The sequence below is a fragment of the Pleurodeles waltl genome, chromosome 7 (assembly GCF_031143425.1).
Source record: "Pleurodeles waltl isolate 20211129_DDA chromosome 7, aPleWal1.hap1.20221129, whole genome shotgun sequence".
Taxonomy (NCBI): domain Eukaryota; kingdom Metazoa; phylum Chordata; class Amphibia; order Caudata; family Salamandridae; genus Pleurodeles; species Pleurodeles waltl.
In genome coordinates this window covers 45,307,213-45,322,962 of record NC_090446.1, presented here as the reverse complement: position 1 = coordinate 45,322,962, position 15,750 = coordinate 45,307,213, and the positions used below count along the sequence as shown (strand labels likewise).

At 44.6% G+C, this 15,750-nt stretch overlaps 1 protein-coding gene across 1 annotated transcript in view; it reads left to right on the top strand.

The window, feature by feature from the left end:
• LOC138303596 (zinc finger protein ZFP2-like) overlaps nt 1-15,750 on the top strand; it is a 62,227-nt gene that overhangs the window by 19,311 nt on the left and 27,166 nt on the right. Inside the window, exons 6-7 of the mRNA XM_069242877.1 lie at nt 9,207-9,299; nt 13,269-13,328. Of these exons, the coding sequence (XP_069098978.1) occupies nt 9,207-9,299; nt 13,269-13,328 (153 nt within the window). The remainder of the gene's footprint in view (nt 1-9,206; nt 9,300-13,268; nt 13,329-15,750) is intronic.

The window sequence follows — 15,750 nt, the reverse complement described above, 5'->3', positions numbered from 1 at the left end:
AGTGATTATTTACAGAGTAAAAGGTTATTCATGTAGAGCACGAATTGACTCAACCTCTAGTGAAATATTAGCAATGACAGCAAATGCCCACTGGGACCAAAAGTGATGCAGAACACACTATCATTGTGTGACTAACACAGCATTAATGAAACATTCAAATGTCAGCTACAGGTTTTGGAAAATAAACTAATTCCCCCAAAACAAAAAAAAATGGTTTTCTAAACATATCCTTGAGGCAATTCTGACAGATTCATGTCACCGTAATGCAGAGTCATATAAAACGGAAGGCAGGTAAGGTTTCTTAGTGTCCAGAGAATAATTTCTAACTGACATAGGAAACCATAGAACTTTGTAATGCAAAAAACCTAGCTGGAAAAAATCCCATGTTAGCTTTTCCTGCTTTTTCAGCAAACAGCACAAAGGATGTTGTGACTCGAGGGTCATTTAGGTCTGGTGCCCATTGAAAAACCTGTTGTATACTATACATGCTCTGAAGATCCTTGGATCAGCCTCCCTTAACCATTGACTCATGAACTGTCTGCCATTGGCTTGATAACATTGTTAATGTCGTCTTGGAAATGCTTTAATATTACCTTCTTCCTAATGGCTGTTTAGGTGTATTCTTCTATCTGTATTAAAGAGACTATTTTACATCTGAAAAATGCACTTTGTCATGACACACTTAATACCTTTTACCTTGTCTAATCCATGCATTGTATACATTAAAGAACTTTTTAATTCAAGTGTGACTGTCAAATCTACAACTTTTCCAAAGCTTTTTATAATGGGTAAACAAAAGTACAAGTCTCAGGGCATATTGCTGTTTATTGATTATTTAGTAGTATCTGAAATTAAATGTTCCCTCCTTAACGACCAGTCAGTCTGCATCTAGACATAAATCACTGAATATGTTGATGCACACTGCCCCTTTTATATATTTTACTGCCATTACTGAAACCTGGATTGATCCAAAACACTGCTACACCCACTGCTCCCTACAAAACCATACTTCTTTCTCCCATACCCTCAGGCAGCATTACAAATGGGAGGAGTTGCCAATTTCAACAAATCACCCAAGACTGCCTCTGTCAGACATTAAAGCCTCCCCCTCACCCTCTTTTGAATGCTGCTTAACAAAAATCATCTACCCTTCTGAGGTGAATGTCCCAACCCTCTACCACCCAGCAAGGAGTGTGGACTCTTTCTTTAAAGACCTGGACATTGTCCTGGAATCAACACCCAAAACTTCCTCTTTGTTATGTGAAGTATTTAATGTAGGCTTCACCAATCTACTGCAACACCACCTCTTCACACAGCTTCTTCCAGAGGCCTCAGTGCTTCATCCACTTACAACCAGAGCAAACAATTAGACATGATACTCATCTCTAACTCACTGCCACGTTCCCAACTCACTGTTAGCCCCTCTCCGCCTGGTCATGCCATCATTCACATATCAATCACCATCCACCCACAGTACTCTCTTCGTGTTTAAATGAAAACACTTTATCGCCTCTTTACCTGTGTTTCCCGACCAAAGACACATCATCACAATGGAATGCATCAAATCTGACCCTTCTTCATGCTTCTTGACTACCACCATCCTGTGAGCACATTCCAAAACCATCAAGCATGTACACATGGTTCAAACCACATATCCTTTCCTCCTAAACACGGATGGGCACTCCTCCACAAATGGCGTTAGAACAAGACGACGGAGAACCTTTGTCCATGTAAGCTCTTAAAACCTTTTCCACACCACTTGACTGTGCTAAACCCGACTACTCTCAAAATATCACCTCTCTTCAGCCACACTATAGATGCCTGGCACATACAATCAGCACTCTTCATCCCCTTGCCACCGTTGTGAACATTGGCATTACATGTTCTGCTTTCAACTGGTTCTTCTCTCTCTTTAACTGGATTTTCCCTGTGAACTGTCAGTCTGTCAGATCTCTTTTCTCTCCTATCATTCAGTATTCACCAAGTTGCTGCAATGTGGACCCTCCTTTTCTCATTCTGTGCCACGGCACTTGAAGATATCATTTACTCATTTGGGATTACCTACCTCCTGTATGCTGCTGCATCCCGCTCTTTGTTTTCCTTCTGTTAGAGCTGACAGCCCTTAGGGTGATCTTCCCCCAAACGTTTTGTTTCCTCTTCTTCTGTGTGCTGAAATAAATTGTTAGTGGTCTTATGACTCTGTGCACTTTAGCACTGCTAACCAGAGCTAAAGGGTTTGTGCTCACTCCTTTAAATATGGTAAAATTGGCTTACACCCAGTTGACACATTTAATTTATTTATAAGTCCCTAGTAAAGTGGTACAACATGTACCCAGGGCCTGTAACTTAAACGCTACTAGGGGGCCTGCCGCACTTATTGTGACACCCACTTAAGTAGCCTTTTAAAACATGTCTCAGGGCTGCCATTGTAGCATAGTTTTAACCTGCCAATTCACGTGGCAAAATAAACCCTTTGCCAAGCCACAATCCCCCTCTTTAATAAATATCAATCCCCCCTAGGATATGCCCCCCTAGAAAGCCCATAGACCAGGGTGCTGTGTATTTAAGAAGTTGCATGTGTACTTTCAAGTTTTACATGTCCTCTTAGTGAAAAACTCCTAAATTTGTTTTATCACTATTGTGAGGCCCACTGCTACTATAGGATAACATTGGGTACCATATTATATTTAATAAGTGATAACCTTTGATTGGGAACAGGTAAAAATATCATGTCTGGTCTCAAAAGAATTGTAATCCCAAATTGTCTTTAATGGCAAAGTCGGATTTTAAGTCACAATTCTGAAAACGCCACTTTTAGAAAGTTGACATTTTCTTGTTCTAACCGTTTGTTGCCAGCAGCCTGTGTCCTTGGTCACATGACTGTGATCATAGTGGCAGTTGAACTTTGTGTATTCCTCCCAGATTAAGACAAAGGGGGACTAAGTGTTGTCAAAATAGGAGGGGTGGAGCTGTGTCCTGCCTCACTTGCATTTCAAAAGAAGCTCTTTCAGCACACTCACAAAAACGTCACACTAGCTTTTTGTCACCCCAGATCCCCTTGGAGAATGGGAAGGGAGGGAGGGAATTCCAAAACCATCTGTGGGAAGGGGGTGGGGACTCCAGAATTTTCTTCCACTTCAAAGTTGGCACCAGTTATAAAAATATAACCCTCAAACCCACTCTTCAGCACGCTCCAGGGCCTGTAGAAGACTACTTAAGGACTGCCTTGTACTCCAGAGGACTGCCCTGGTGCTTGAGGCCTGCCTTGTTTTTCAGAAGACTGTCTTTCTGGTTGAGGCCTCCCTTATTTCTCAGAGGACCGCCCTGCTGCTACCAAAGGACTGCCCTGCTGTTTGAGGCCTGCCTTATTGCTTGGAGAGGACCATTTCCTTGAGCCCAGGACTGCCAGAGTGACTCCTAGCATCAGATGACTGACCTCCTGTTCTGAGCTACAGGGAAACAACAAACTCCGGAGGCCTCCCTGCAACTACCCAGCTGACCGGTCGCAACTGGCCCTGCCTGGGACCAGTCTGAACTCTGCTCTGGCTTCTGCTGGAGTGATTTCCTGATCCCTACGAACTGCCTCCCCAGGTCCTGGACCCTGGACTTGCCTTAGTGGAGCTCCTCCTGTGAAATCCTGAAGTTTTGAACTCTGCGCGCCAGACTTTGAGAAAGTAACTTTTTCAGTGGGACTAACGTGGTCCCTGTTTTCATCCTTTGTCTAATACGGCCAGATACCCACAGTTAGCACTTTCTGCTTCTTGGTGCTAAGTTTTTACTCAAACATTTAAAATTGTATATCTCTGGTTCTGCTAATTGGATTTTTGTAATTATGGTCTCATTATTTTTATTAAATGTTCCTCTGTTTTTCTAAATTGGTGTGGGATAACTTTTGGGTTGTGTTTTTACTTTATTACTGTTTGCGTGCTACATAAGTACTTAACACAATGCCTCTAAGCTAAGCCTGACTGCTGTTGTGCCAAGCTACCATACAGTTAGGCGCTGGCTGATTTATTGACTTTTGTGGTTCATCCATACAAGGATTGTGGTTGATGCTTAAGAAGGGTTTTCACCCACCCACCACTCATTCAAAAACCCAATTTCTAGTCTTTTGTCCCCCTCTGCATTCTCTGATACCCAACGGCTATAAGTCAGGAATGGCTCTTTCAAAGCAGAGGTCCTATACCACCCCCTCTCCTCCAAAACTCCCTCTATTTCTACTGCTTTCTGACGGACACGCTCACCTTTGCTACGGAAACCTCGGAGCACTATTCAGATCATCCACTCCGGTGAGGTCATTCATTAACACCAAAGCCACTGCATCTAGCTGTTACAATGTAAATATATGCAAATTCTATCATCACATCCTTTTCCATGCTAATTCATTCGGTGCTTGTTAACAAATGGACTCTTGGAGTAGTCTATCTGTAGTCTCCTACTCCTCATGCCTTCACTCTTCTTGTCATAGCCATAAAATTTGCCACTAGACTATTTTCCAATCTCTCCTGAAAGACACACACTGCCTTCTGTTGCCATTAAGCTCTATGTCAAATACATTATCCCTTCCAAACTCCCGGCACTGGTCTTCACGCCACCTCTTGGAGACTACACACTGAGATATCCACCTAGGCTTCATCAGGCCAATCTTTACCTCTGGCCCTCAGTCGCTACATGCTCTGCAGAATGTCATCAGTCGGCTGCAGCAAGGTGACTACGTAGTGGTGTTAGACTTTAAGGATTCCTACTTTCATATCCCCATCCATCCCACCACTCTCTGGTGCAATCTCCGCTTTATGGTAATTTGACATTATCAATTAAAAGTACTTTCCTTTGGGGTCACCACTACGCCAAGGGTTTTCACAAAGTGCCTAGCAGTGGTAGCTGGCCACTTTAGGAGGAGGGGCATACGTTTCCCCTAATGTGATTGGCTGACGAAGAATGCAAGCAATCACTAATTTCTAGCCCACACCATGGCTACCATCACCTTGCTCCACAGCCCTAGGTTCATAATAAATGCCATCCAATCACACCTGCAACTCCACCAATTCCAACCCTTCTGAGCTGAGGTGGTCAATGCGGGTACAGGCAAAGTCTATCCAAGCTCGCAGATGGTTTTGGCATTCCAGCAGCTCTTACCTCTTTTTTAGCCAAATTGTCAACCCACAGTCAGAACTGTTATGCGTCTCCTAGGCATGATGGCTTCTTGTATCTCCATAGTGCCCAATGGCAGACTCCATACATGTCCACTACAAGATACTCTTTCAGCTCAGTGGTCAGAAACGGAGGGTCGGGGGAAGATCTAGTATTGGTGAAGGGCAGCTACCATCACTGTCTGCAGTGGAGTAACAGTCACAATCTGTGGCAGGGCAGGCCTTTCTTACACTTCTTTCTGCAAGTCACTGTCACCACGGATGCCGCTGTAGGCATCTGGTGGGGCTGAATCTCAAAAAGATGACCCCTCAATTACTTTGAGCTTCTTGCTATACATCTGGCTTACAAAGCTTTTCTTCCACACATTCAGGACGTAGCGGTCCTGAGCAAATCAGGCAACATGACTGCATTGTATTAGCTCCAACAACAGGGTAGCATTCAGTCTCCGCTGGCATTCGCTACTTGTGCAGGAAACCTTCATTGGGCTCTTCAGCATCACATTCACCTCCTGAAGGAGTATCTTCCAGAGGTGGACCTTAGCTTTGTAGACCAAGTCAGCTGGATGTATTAACAAGTCCGCGGGTGGGAACTCCACTCCCTAGTCCTACTCCAGTACTTGAAGTACTGAGATCTGTTTGCATCCCGAAAACGCATAACGCCCAAACTTCACCTTCACGTACCCATACCCACATTCCATTGGCAATGTCCTACGGATGAATTGGTCAGGGATCTTTACTTACACTTTTCCACCTCTCCCAACCCTTGCACATTTGGAAGATGCAACAAATGTCTCAAACCCTGCTTCTGGTTACCCCCACATGGGCCAGACAGCCCTAGTACTTAACACTTTCCAAGATATCAGTCAGGCCCCACAAGAAGCTTCTCCACATGTTGGACATTCTAACCAGGAACCAAGGTCATGTCAGACATCCAGACCCCCGACTGCTAAATTTAGCAATCTGGCACATGTGGTCCTAGAATTTGACTACATGCACCTAGTGCAGTATGTATAAACGTCTTACGGGAGTCCCACAGACTTAGTTCATGGATATGCTATGCAGCAAAATAGAAAGGATTTGTCAATTATTGCATCCCCCAACACCTGGACCTTTTTAAGCATGCAGTGCAACACTTTGGGGGTCATTCTAACTTCGGCGGGCGGCGGAGGCAGCCCGCCAAAGTTCCCCCGCCAGAATACCGCACCGCGGTCAAATGACCGCCGCGGTAATTCTGACTTTCCCGCTGGGCGGGCGGGCGACCGCCAAAAGGCCGCCCACCCGCCCAGAGGGAAAGACCCAGCAACGATGAAGCGGCTCCGAATGGAGCCGGCGGAGTTGCTGGTGTGCGACGGGTGCAGTTGCACCCGTCGCGATTTTCAGTGTCTGCTAGACAGACACTGAAAATCAATGTGGGGCCCTGTTAGGGGGCCCCTGCAGTGCCCATGCCCATTGGCATGGGCACTGCAGGGGCCCCCAGGGGCCCCACGACACCCGTTCCCGCCAGCCTGGTTCTGGCGGTGATAACCGCCAGAACCAGGCTGGCGGGAAGGGGGTCGGAATGCCGTGGAGGATTCACAGGGGCAGGGGAAAACCGGCGGAAAACCGCCGGTTTCCCTTTTCTGACCGCGGCTTTACCGCCGCGGTCAGAATTGCCCTTGATGCACCGCCAGCCTGTTGGCGGTGCATCCTCCAACCCCGGCCCTGGCGGTCCATGACCGCCAGGGTCGGAATGACCCCCTTTATCTGTTACCTGCAGAAATTTGGCTTTGCATACACCTCAGTCAGGCTCTGCTTATCAGTCATGGTCGCTTACATAAAAACATGGAACTCCTCCTTCCTTTTTTGCATCTTTTTATTTAAAGCTTTGTCAGGGGTCCTCACAAGGTTTAAGAGTAAGAGACCTTGAAATCCTAAATGTCAAACAATCTTTCGTGTTACATAGATTGTGTAGGAAATGATCATCTTTTGCATGGTGAACCCCCAGATTTTAGCAACTTTTTTTTGTTGCTCCCCATGGAACTCGGTACACTGTACCCCATTTGTAGGCCTTATTGCTCATACCTTTCACTGTTGCAAGGCTGTTCCATAGGAAACACCGTGAAGCAGTATTGAATTTAATAATGCTATCTCCATCTAGGAAACAACTAGAAATGTCAACTTTGGACTCTGTAATAATTATGAAAAACCCAAATTCAGTGATGAGATAAGCGTTTTAATAAATATTAAGGAAATCATCTTTTAGTATGTTATCTTTTCCCTGCCTAAACTCTCTGGAAGCTACTTTGCATTAGCCTCTAGTTGCAGCCCTCTACGTGCTCAACCATAGATGAGGCGTGAAAACTGGTCCTAGAACAGAAGACAAAGGCCTGAGTCTGGGGAAGTGTTTCTATTCTTTTGACAGGATGACCATTTGGGCAGTGCATAGGAATTGGTTTTAAGTGACCACAGAAGAGGGGCTATTCATTTCTCTGGCCACACCTCTGTGGTGGGCACAAAGGTTCTGTAGAAGGAGAGAAGGATTTCGCTGTCTTGGATTTAGGCAGAGAGGGGCACTGTTGGATTGTTGGTAGTAGGGCACACAGCAAATGCTGCAAAAGTCGGTAGGGTAAGCCCTAGGAACTTTTACGCCCTTGGTTAAAGAAGGGCCACCAATTACCCCAACAACAGGAATAAATGAGGCATCCCCTGAACCCTCTGCAGAACACTTCCTGATCCTGAGAAAGACCAGAAGAGGACTGAACCTGCTGCCTATGCCCTAATCTTCCTCTTGTACTGAGGACAAAGACGTGGACTCCAAGAGTCCTAGGGCTAACCTTCCGTTCAAGCTACAGGGACACAAGTTACCAGAGGCCTTTTATGCAACTACCCAGCTGATCAGTTTCAAGTGAACCTGCCCTGGACACTGCTGGTGGCTTCTACTGTAGTGAGCATTGACCCCCACAAAAACACGAAAACATGGTCATGAATCTGTGGCTCCACTCCCTGCTCTTGCTTTACCAACAGGAGTGTTGACAATAGCGGAAAATGGAAATTGTTGACATGCCCATAGTTCCTGAGCAAGTTTTCAGGCAAACTAGTTCATGGAAAACATTAAGTGACATTGTTGACACTGAAATCAAAAAGTACTTGTATCCTTAGGAATTCTCTTAACCTCACCTAATGAGACATTTAGATGGGGGAGGGTCTGGGTCTGCTGCGCAAGGAACATTCCTTGGTGTGGAAGTTTGTGGTTGCAGGTATGAGTTGCTTGGACTGAGAGGAATATCTCTTGATTAGCTTAATTTGCTCCTTTTGAAGCTGAGATATGAACTAGTGATTACTGGTGTCTGCCAACAGCCTGCGTTTAGGTCTAAAATTTGCCTAAACCCTTCAACATCCATATCTCAACAGGATATACATGCACTCTTATCTTGACAACACATGCGCATTTCGTGGTTATGTTGTCTATAAAGTTCACTTCTTAAATTGGACCCACACTGTGTCTGTGTGGATCACAGAGTAAGCCGATGGCCTGTAGCCAGTGTTGGAAACCAATATTGTGAGTTCAGGCACCACAGGTTCCTAAATGCCACTTGTAATTCCAGTCTTTGTCCAAGATACTTGAAACTTAAAATAATCCTTGGCTGTGAGAGCCACATATAGCGGATGACACCAGCATTTGAGCAGAGTTCCATACAAAATCAGAAAGGCTATGCATTTGAAAAGAAGTAAGAAAATCAATGTTATTTTGATGTTTGATTGAGATAAAGGATTTGATTGTCTATGAAGAGGTATTCTGAGTATCTATGTGGATGTTGCAGAGGATAATGTCATAATGGTGGGATGAAGAGGAATTCACCTTAGGGATTAAATAGTTTTAGCAGAACCCACAATAATAATTTCGGAAGCAGAATTAAAATATAAAGCTTTGACGTGGGCCTTTCAAAATCTTGGAAGAAGGGTGTTTGCACTTTTGTAGAGACTGTTTTTATCTTTTATTTAAGTAGTATTTCCACCAGGATACAGTTGCCACTTAATGGTAAACTAATCCTTTTGTGTTTATTTTCTAAATAACAGATTATCCAGTTATTACATCTGTGTTTTCGTTAAGTCAAACACCTGAGCAAGGATCACACTACCGCAAGATGGAGCATAAGGGAAAAAACACAGGTAACACTGTAATAATAACATTGTCTGTTTCATACAGGACAAAATTGTCTTGTGCCTAAAATAGTAGGTGCTGTTATTGCTCTTCTTGTTGCTACTTAGCATTTCATGCTACCAAGGTTGAGAAAATTGACCCAACACTGCAAGTATCAGATCATGGGACCTGCAAGTCACTCACTGTTTCTGGAACCAATACTTAGCAATTTGAGTCATCGTAACTGGGAGACAAGAATAATTTTGTTGTCGTTTCATAAACCGTGGTGGATATGTGGTGAGATGGTTGGCCCTATTCCTATCAGAAGCTCTCTAAAATCTTAATTATTCTTCTCTGCATCCACCATTGAAAAATCAGTAGGCTGTTGGGTAAAACATATGATCGATCAATAGTGTGAAAGAACATCACTGTCACTATAAACATACTCACTGGAAGCAGCCCTTTAGTTAAAATATGCTGTTCTGAGAATGTGGGTGTTTAGTCATGCCGGCCTCCTATTCTTTAGCAGATGTTTCCTGTGAGGACTCCCTGTTGCAGCCTGTATGGACCTGGCCCTTTTCGCAGGGTCATCCCTAAACTTTTTGCCTCCTTCCTCCTATTTTTTCTGACTTGTTTTTGTTGGCTTTAGGACTCTGCACACCTTACCACTGCTAACCAGTGCTAAAGTGCATATGTTGTCTGTCTAACTTGTATTGTTGATTGGTTTATCCATGATTGGCTTATTTGATTTACCAGTAAGTCCTTAGTAAAGTGCACCAGAGGCGCCCAAGGCCTGTAAACCAAATGCTACTAGTGGGCCTGCAGCACTGATTGTGCAACCAACATGAGTAGTCCTATAAACATGCCTTAGAGCTGCCACTGCAGTGTCTGTGTGTGTGTGTAGTTTTAAACTGCCAGTCCGAACTGACAAGTGTACCCACTTGCCAGGCCCAAACATCCCTTTTACGTCATGTAAGACACCCCTAATGTAGCCCCAAGGTAGCCCCATGGGCAGGTTGCAGTGTATTTAAAAGGTAGGTCATGTACTAGTGCATACTGCCAAATTCGTTTTTTCACTATTGCAAGGCCTATCTCTCCCATAGGTTAACATTGGGATTGCATTTAAATTCCTCTTAAGTGTAATTTCCCATTGAGAGCAGATAGAGATCTGAAGTTTGGGGTCTCTGAACAATTTAAAAATATATCTTTTAGTGAAGTTGTTTTTTAGATTGTCAGTTTGAAAATGCCACTTTAAAAAAGTGGGCATTTTCTTGCTTAACCATTTTGTGTCTCTGTTTGGCAGCTGAATCCTTGTCTGGGACAGACTGCCATTTAAGCTGGTTGTGAATTCACTCTAGAAAGTGACACAAAGAGAGCTGAGGTGTGTCCTGCATATCCTGATGGATCTTCAGGGCTAGAGTGCGAGGAAGGAGCTGACACCTACACCTGAAAGAGCTGTGCCTGTCCTCCCACAGTGCAGTCTACGACCCCCTGGAGTGCGTCTGGAGCCAGGCCTGGGCAAGTCAGAATCTTTTGAACAACAGAGACTTTCCTTTGAAGTTTGCCTACTTCAAAGGCAGAAATGAGTATAAGTTGCGGACCCAAAACCCCAGACTTTCAGAACACTTCTGGATCAAGAGGAACCTCTGCCAAGGAGAAGAGCTGAAGAGCTGTGACGAGGAGTACTGCTCCTTTGCTGTGTTTGCTTTGCTGGGTTGGCCTGCAGCTGCTGCTTCTGCTGTGTAGAGGATAAAAACTGGACTTTGCTGTGTATCCTGCTTGTGAAGTTTCTCCAAGGGCTTGAAGTAGAGCTTGCCTCCTGATGGACGTTTCAGGGATATCGAAGACTTAAATTTAATCTGCTTATAGCACTGGAAACTGTGTGTTTGGTCCTGCAACAGAAGAAAAACCACCATAATGCTGTCAACTCTGCTGCTGCCTGCACCGTGACCTGACGGCACCGCACAGAGCCGTGCCTCGATTCGCATCGCAACCCCGGTCTCACCGATGGCGTCGCCTGACGCGGTCACCGAGCCGCTGCTTGCACCATGACCTGCATGTCGCATCACCTCGTTTCACACCGCAGCCTTGATATCCCTAATGATGCCGCTTCCTGCACCGTAAGGACACTCCTCGTGAAGTACAAGAAGCACCGTCCCGTCCCACAATGCAGCCCCTGTCCACTGACGACAGTGCCGTCGACTCCAGCATCGTCAACAGACACCCCTACTTGCACCTCGACCCGTGGTTGCTGCAGAGAGCCCACCCTGCGTCATACCGCAGCCTTGTGCCTACGCACGACAGAGCTTCAGGACGACGACGACGCTGCCTGCATCGAAACCTGGAGACATCTCAGGTTGCACCGCCCCACTTCACACTGCAGTCCTGGTCTCACCAGCACCGCAGGATGCCGTCAATGAACCGCTGCTTGCACCCTGACCTGTAGGCACTGCATGTCGCATCGTCCCGCTTTGCACCACAGCCCCGGAACCATCAACATCAGTGCTCCTGACTTCATCATCAGCATGGAGTTTGATCTGCAATGCGTGTGACTTCAAGGGCCCAACAACCCCTGCATCGACCTCTGCAACTGATGCCTGCCAATGCCTTTGATGCTGCACTTTAGATCTCATTGCAAGGACCGCAACGCCCTGCATTTCCACGGTACTGTTTGCAGATCTTCCTGACACCATAGCTGGCCTGCGACCTCTTGGTCTGCCTGAACTGTTGGATTTGTTGTTCATGACTCTGTGATAGCCCCTGACAGAGCTATCGACTTCAAGGAACTGTATTTTTAAGTAATTCTTGTAAAATGCATATCGTTATTACTGTATGTTGGATTCTTCTCGTTTTGGTCTTGTTTTACACAGATAAATATTGGCTATGTTTCTAAAACCAGTGTGGTGTCCTTTTGTAGTGTTTTCACTGTATTACTTTATATTATGTGCTAATGCTTTACACATTGCTACGGAGATAAGCCTGACTGCCTTTTCCAAGCTACGAAGGGGGTGAGCAGGGGTTATCTTAGGTGTGTGACTCCATTGTCCTGACTAGGAATGCCCCACCATCCCACCGCATGCCTCCAACACTGCCCAGTTAGTATTTTTTGTGCTACTGAAAAGTCACTACATAGTTGCAACATCTTCCTGGACTCATCCATGCACTGACGCTCACAGCTGAAACATAAATCCTAATCCACTTCTCTTGGACAGGGTGCAAGCTGTTGCCAACTAGAGACTCCTATTTCTAACACAGCCCGCTGTGAAGGAGTCACTAGGAAATGTGTATGGAAATGCTATGTTAGTATGGCTCAAACATCTTCCTCCTTGTTCACATTGACTCTACGTAACATTTTTGTATCCTTTTGTTTTTGTACTCATTATTTTGTGCAGTGACAAAAATGGGTCTCAGTAAGAATTTGTACAGTGGCTAGTCTTCCAAAACATGTCAGCTGTTTGCTACATAGTCAGAATGCTTGATTTGTTGTTGATGGTCATAGTAGCGTGTTGTGTTTCTGCACTATAAAGTGGCTGTTATGTGCAACAACAGTGTGTGCATAAACCTTTGCCATCACATGATGAATGTCCTACATATTAATGAATCCGCAGACAATACTTTTGTAGTGGATGTACTTAATCAGCATGAGGTTACTTATGTGTGTCTGCAGGAGGTACAGCTGTCTTTTCTTTTAAAGGCTGCTGCACTTTTCTGATTTAAAATTCATTTACTCAGCTGAACTTAACTCTAGATCCTCAGGCTAGAAAAGAGACAGCTAGAATGAAGAAACTTGTAGGCGATAGTTCAGCTTATAAATTCTGCAATATAATAAAAAAATAAACATGCATCTTATAACAATCATAAGCCATTAAACAAATGTGGAATGAAACAATCATACCGCTTGTAAGAATAGCTGGCCATTAGGTGTACTTCCATAGTATACAATACACAATTGCTTGTTTGTTTGTTAAAGCTGATCCTGTTCTCTTGTCTGTTATCAGTTTTCCAACATAAGGAGAAACCACATTATTATCAGGATGTCACGAAAAAGGCTGCCAAAGGTGAGTTAGATCTAGTCGTTAAAATGATCGATCTTTCTAAAGATTGCCTCATATTTTTGCTAGTAGTTCCTTGGAATTGCAAAATACATATGTTTGCTGATTACATAGGGAAGAGAATGTCATAGTCCTATCCCACTCGCATCTGGAAATCATTAACACTTGTTTTGTAGGCAAACTCGCATACATTTTCATAACATATGCGCACTTCAGCTCTGCAGATTTGACGGCTAAAGGCCGCAAAGGAATACAACTCTTGTCTAGACTCCTGATCTCAATGTCAAGCTCACACACCTGCCCTGTTGACACAATGTTTATGTCCATTGGGTCCCAGATTCCTAAAATCTGGCTACATATGTATTCACTTCATAAAAGAAGCATCATTTTGGATGAAAAAAGAAAAAAGTTCAAGTATTTAAAGGTAGCAACTAAACTAACTTCAAGTAAGCTCAGATAAAGAAGCTAAAATGCAAGTCTCAAAAATGGCCCACCATCCCAGCGCATGCCTCCTGCACTGCCCAGTGGGCGTTTGTTTGTGCCACAGAAAAGGCACTTTATAGTTTCAACCTCTTCCTGGACTCAACCATGCACTGAAGATCACAGCAGAAACATAAACCATAATCCACTCCTCCTCCTGCTCTTGTACACATAATGCAACACCTCGACCATCTCCACTTATGTCAATCACTCCGTTCACAGGTAATTGTGATGTTCAGGCCCCAAAACATGTAAGCAGAATACAGCTCATAAGCTTCACTGTGCAGCCGCTGGCTCTAAACTCTGCGGCCTTCCTACCCTCTTTAGGTGAAAGCTCTTCCACACATCCTCCATCACTGCCATAAATGTCACCTCCAATCTTTACAGCCAGAGCACCCACCAGAATAATGTGCTTCACTCAAAGATCATGTCCCTCCAATCAAAAATCATAGAGAGCTCAGGGAAATTATCATAAACCAGTCCAGCTCCTCATTTCAAAAAGCATCAGTGATCACCCTCAAAGAAAATTCTTTGCCCGGATTAATGATGCATTCAACTTCAGAATTATTTTTCAGAACCTTTAACAAGCCTAAGAGCATTTGTGCATATCTCACACTTTGGTAAGTCGTGTAAATCCGTTCAGGAATCCTTTATAATTTAATCAGCCACCATACACAGATCCTGCCAACATTTAAAGACTGTCCCCCAATGTCCACCACCTAAAACAAAAACTTATTTTGCAGACTGACAGCGCAAAAACATTTGTGACTGGGCGACAGAATTTCTAATCTGCTCACCAGGAGGTGTCCCTTTTTCTGCCTTGCTTTTTCTGCTATGACAGGATTATGTTCTCCCATAAGTGTTGTACAGGTTGAATCATTGACTGTGTACAAGTAGCAGAAAAGAGACTGAGCATTGTTAGATATACAATAAAATATAAGCAACTAGGAAAAGTACAGTACAGAAACTACATTGAAGCACAAGGAGAACTCACCCCAACAAACACTTAGGGGGTTATTACAACTTTGGAGGAGGTGTTAATCCGTCCCAAATGTGACGGATATACCACCGGCCGTATTACGAGTTCCATAGGATATAATGGACTCGTAATACGGCTGGTGGTATATCCGGCACTTTACCGTCACTTTTGGGACGGATTAACACCTCCTCCAAAGTTGTAATAACCCCCTTAATCTTGTACAAAAACACACCTAACAACACCATGACTTGTGATTGCTTCCCACCTGCTCTCACCATATGAGATAAAGGACAAACCTATGTATCTGACCCGTGCTCCATCGCGGTCGACCAGAAATCGTGCTTAGGCACCTGATCTACCACAACTATTGGCTATCATTGGCGCTTGTGTTTTTTGGTGCTATTTTTACGTGAAAATTAAAAAAACTCATATCTCTAGACTCAGGAAAATAAGGATGGCGGGGAGCTTAACTCACAGCAGGTGTGCTTTCCGCAATGCTCTATCCCCACTACCTGCTACCCGCGCTCTGATCTCTGCTGAGCACTTACCTTTTCCTTCGGCGCCTGAGCTGCTTCATGAGCTAATAATGGTGCACTTTACTCTAATTCTTTTACGCAGTCTTACCAGTCCTTGGCGGGTCTGTCTTTCGGTTTCTGCTTCTCCTTCCAAGGATATACCACCTGCCAAGTTGAGCTCATCCTACGGGGGTGGTTCCGAGGAGGGGAGTTGAGCACCTCACGGTTTCTGTCTCCCCTGGAGTGGCAGCAGTTTCCAGGCACAGTTTGTGGATCAAGGCAGGAAGGCACTCTGTGACCCATATTGGACTTCTGATAGTTAAACTGCTGTCTACTTAGGCTGGGGCCAGTAAACTCTTGCATGGTTGCTCTGAGGCAGAATCAGCCCCCGGCCTATTGTTGAACTCGCCTATTGTTGAACTGCTGATTGACGTTGTTAACCCTGGTGAGTCAC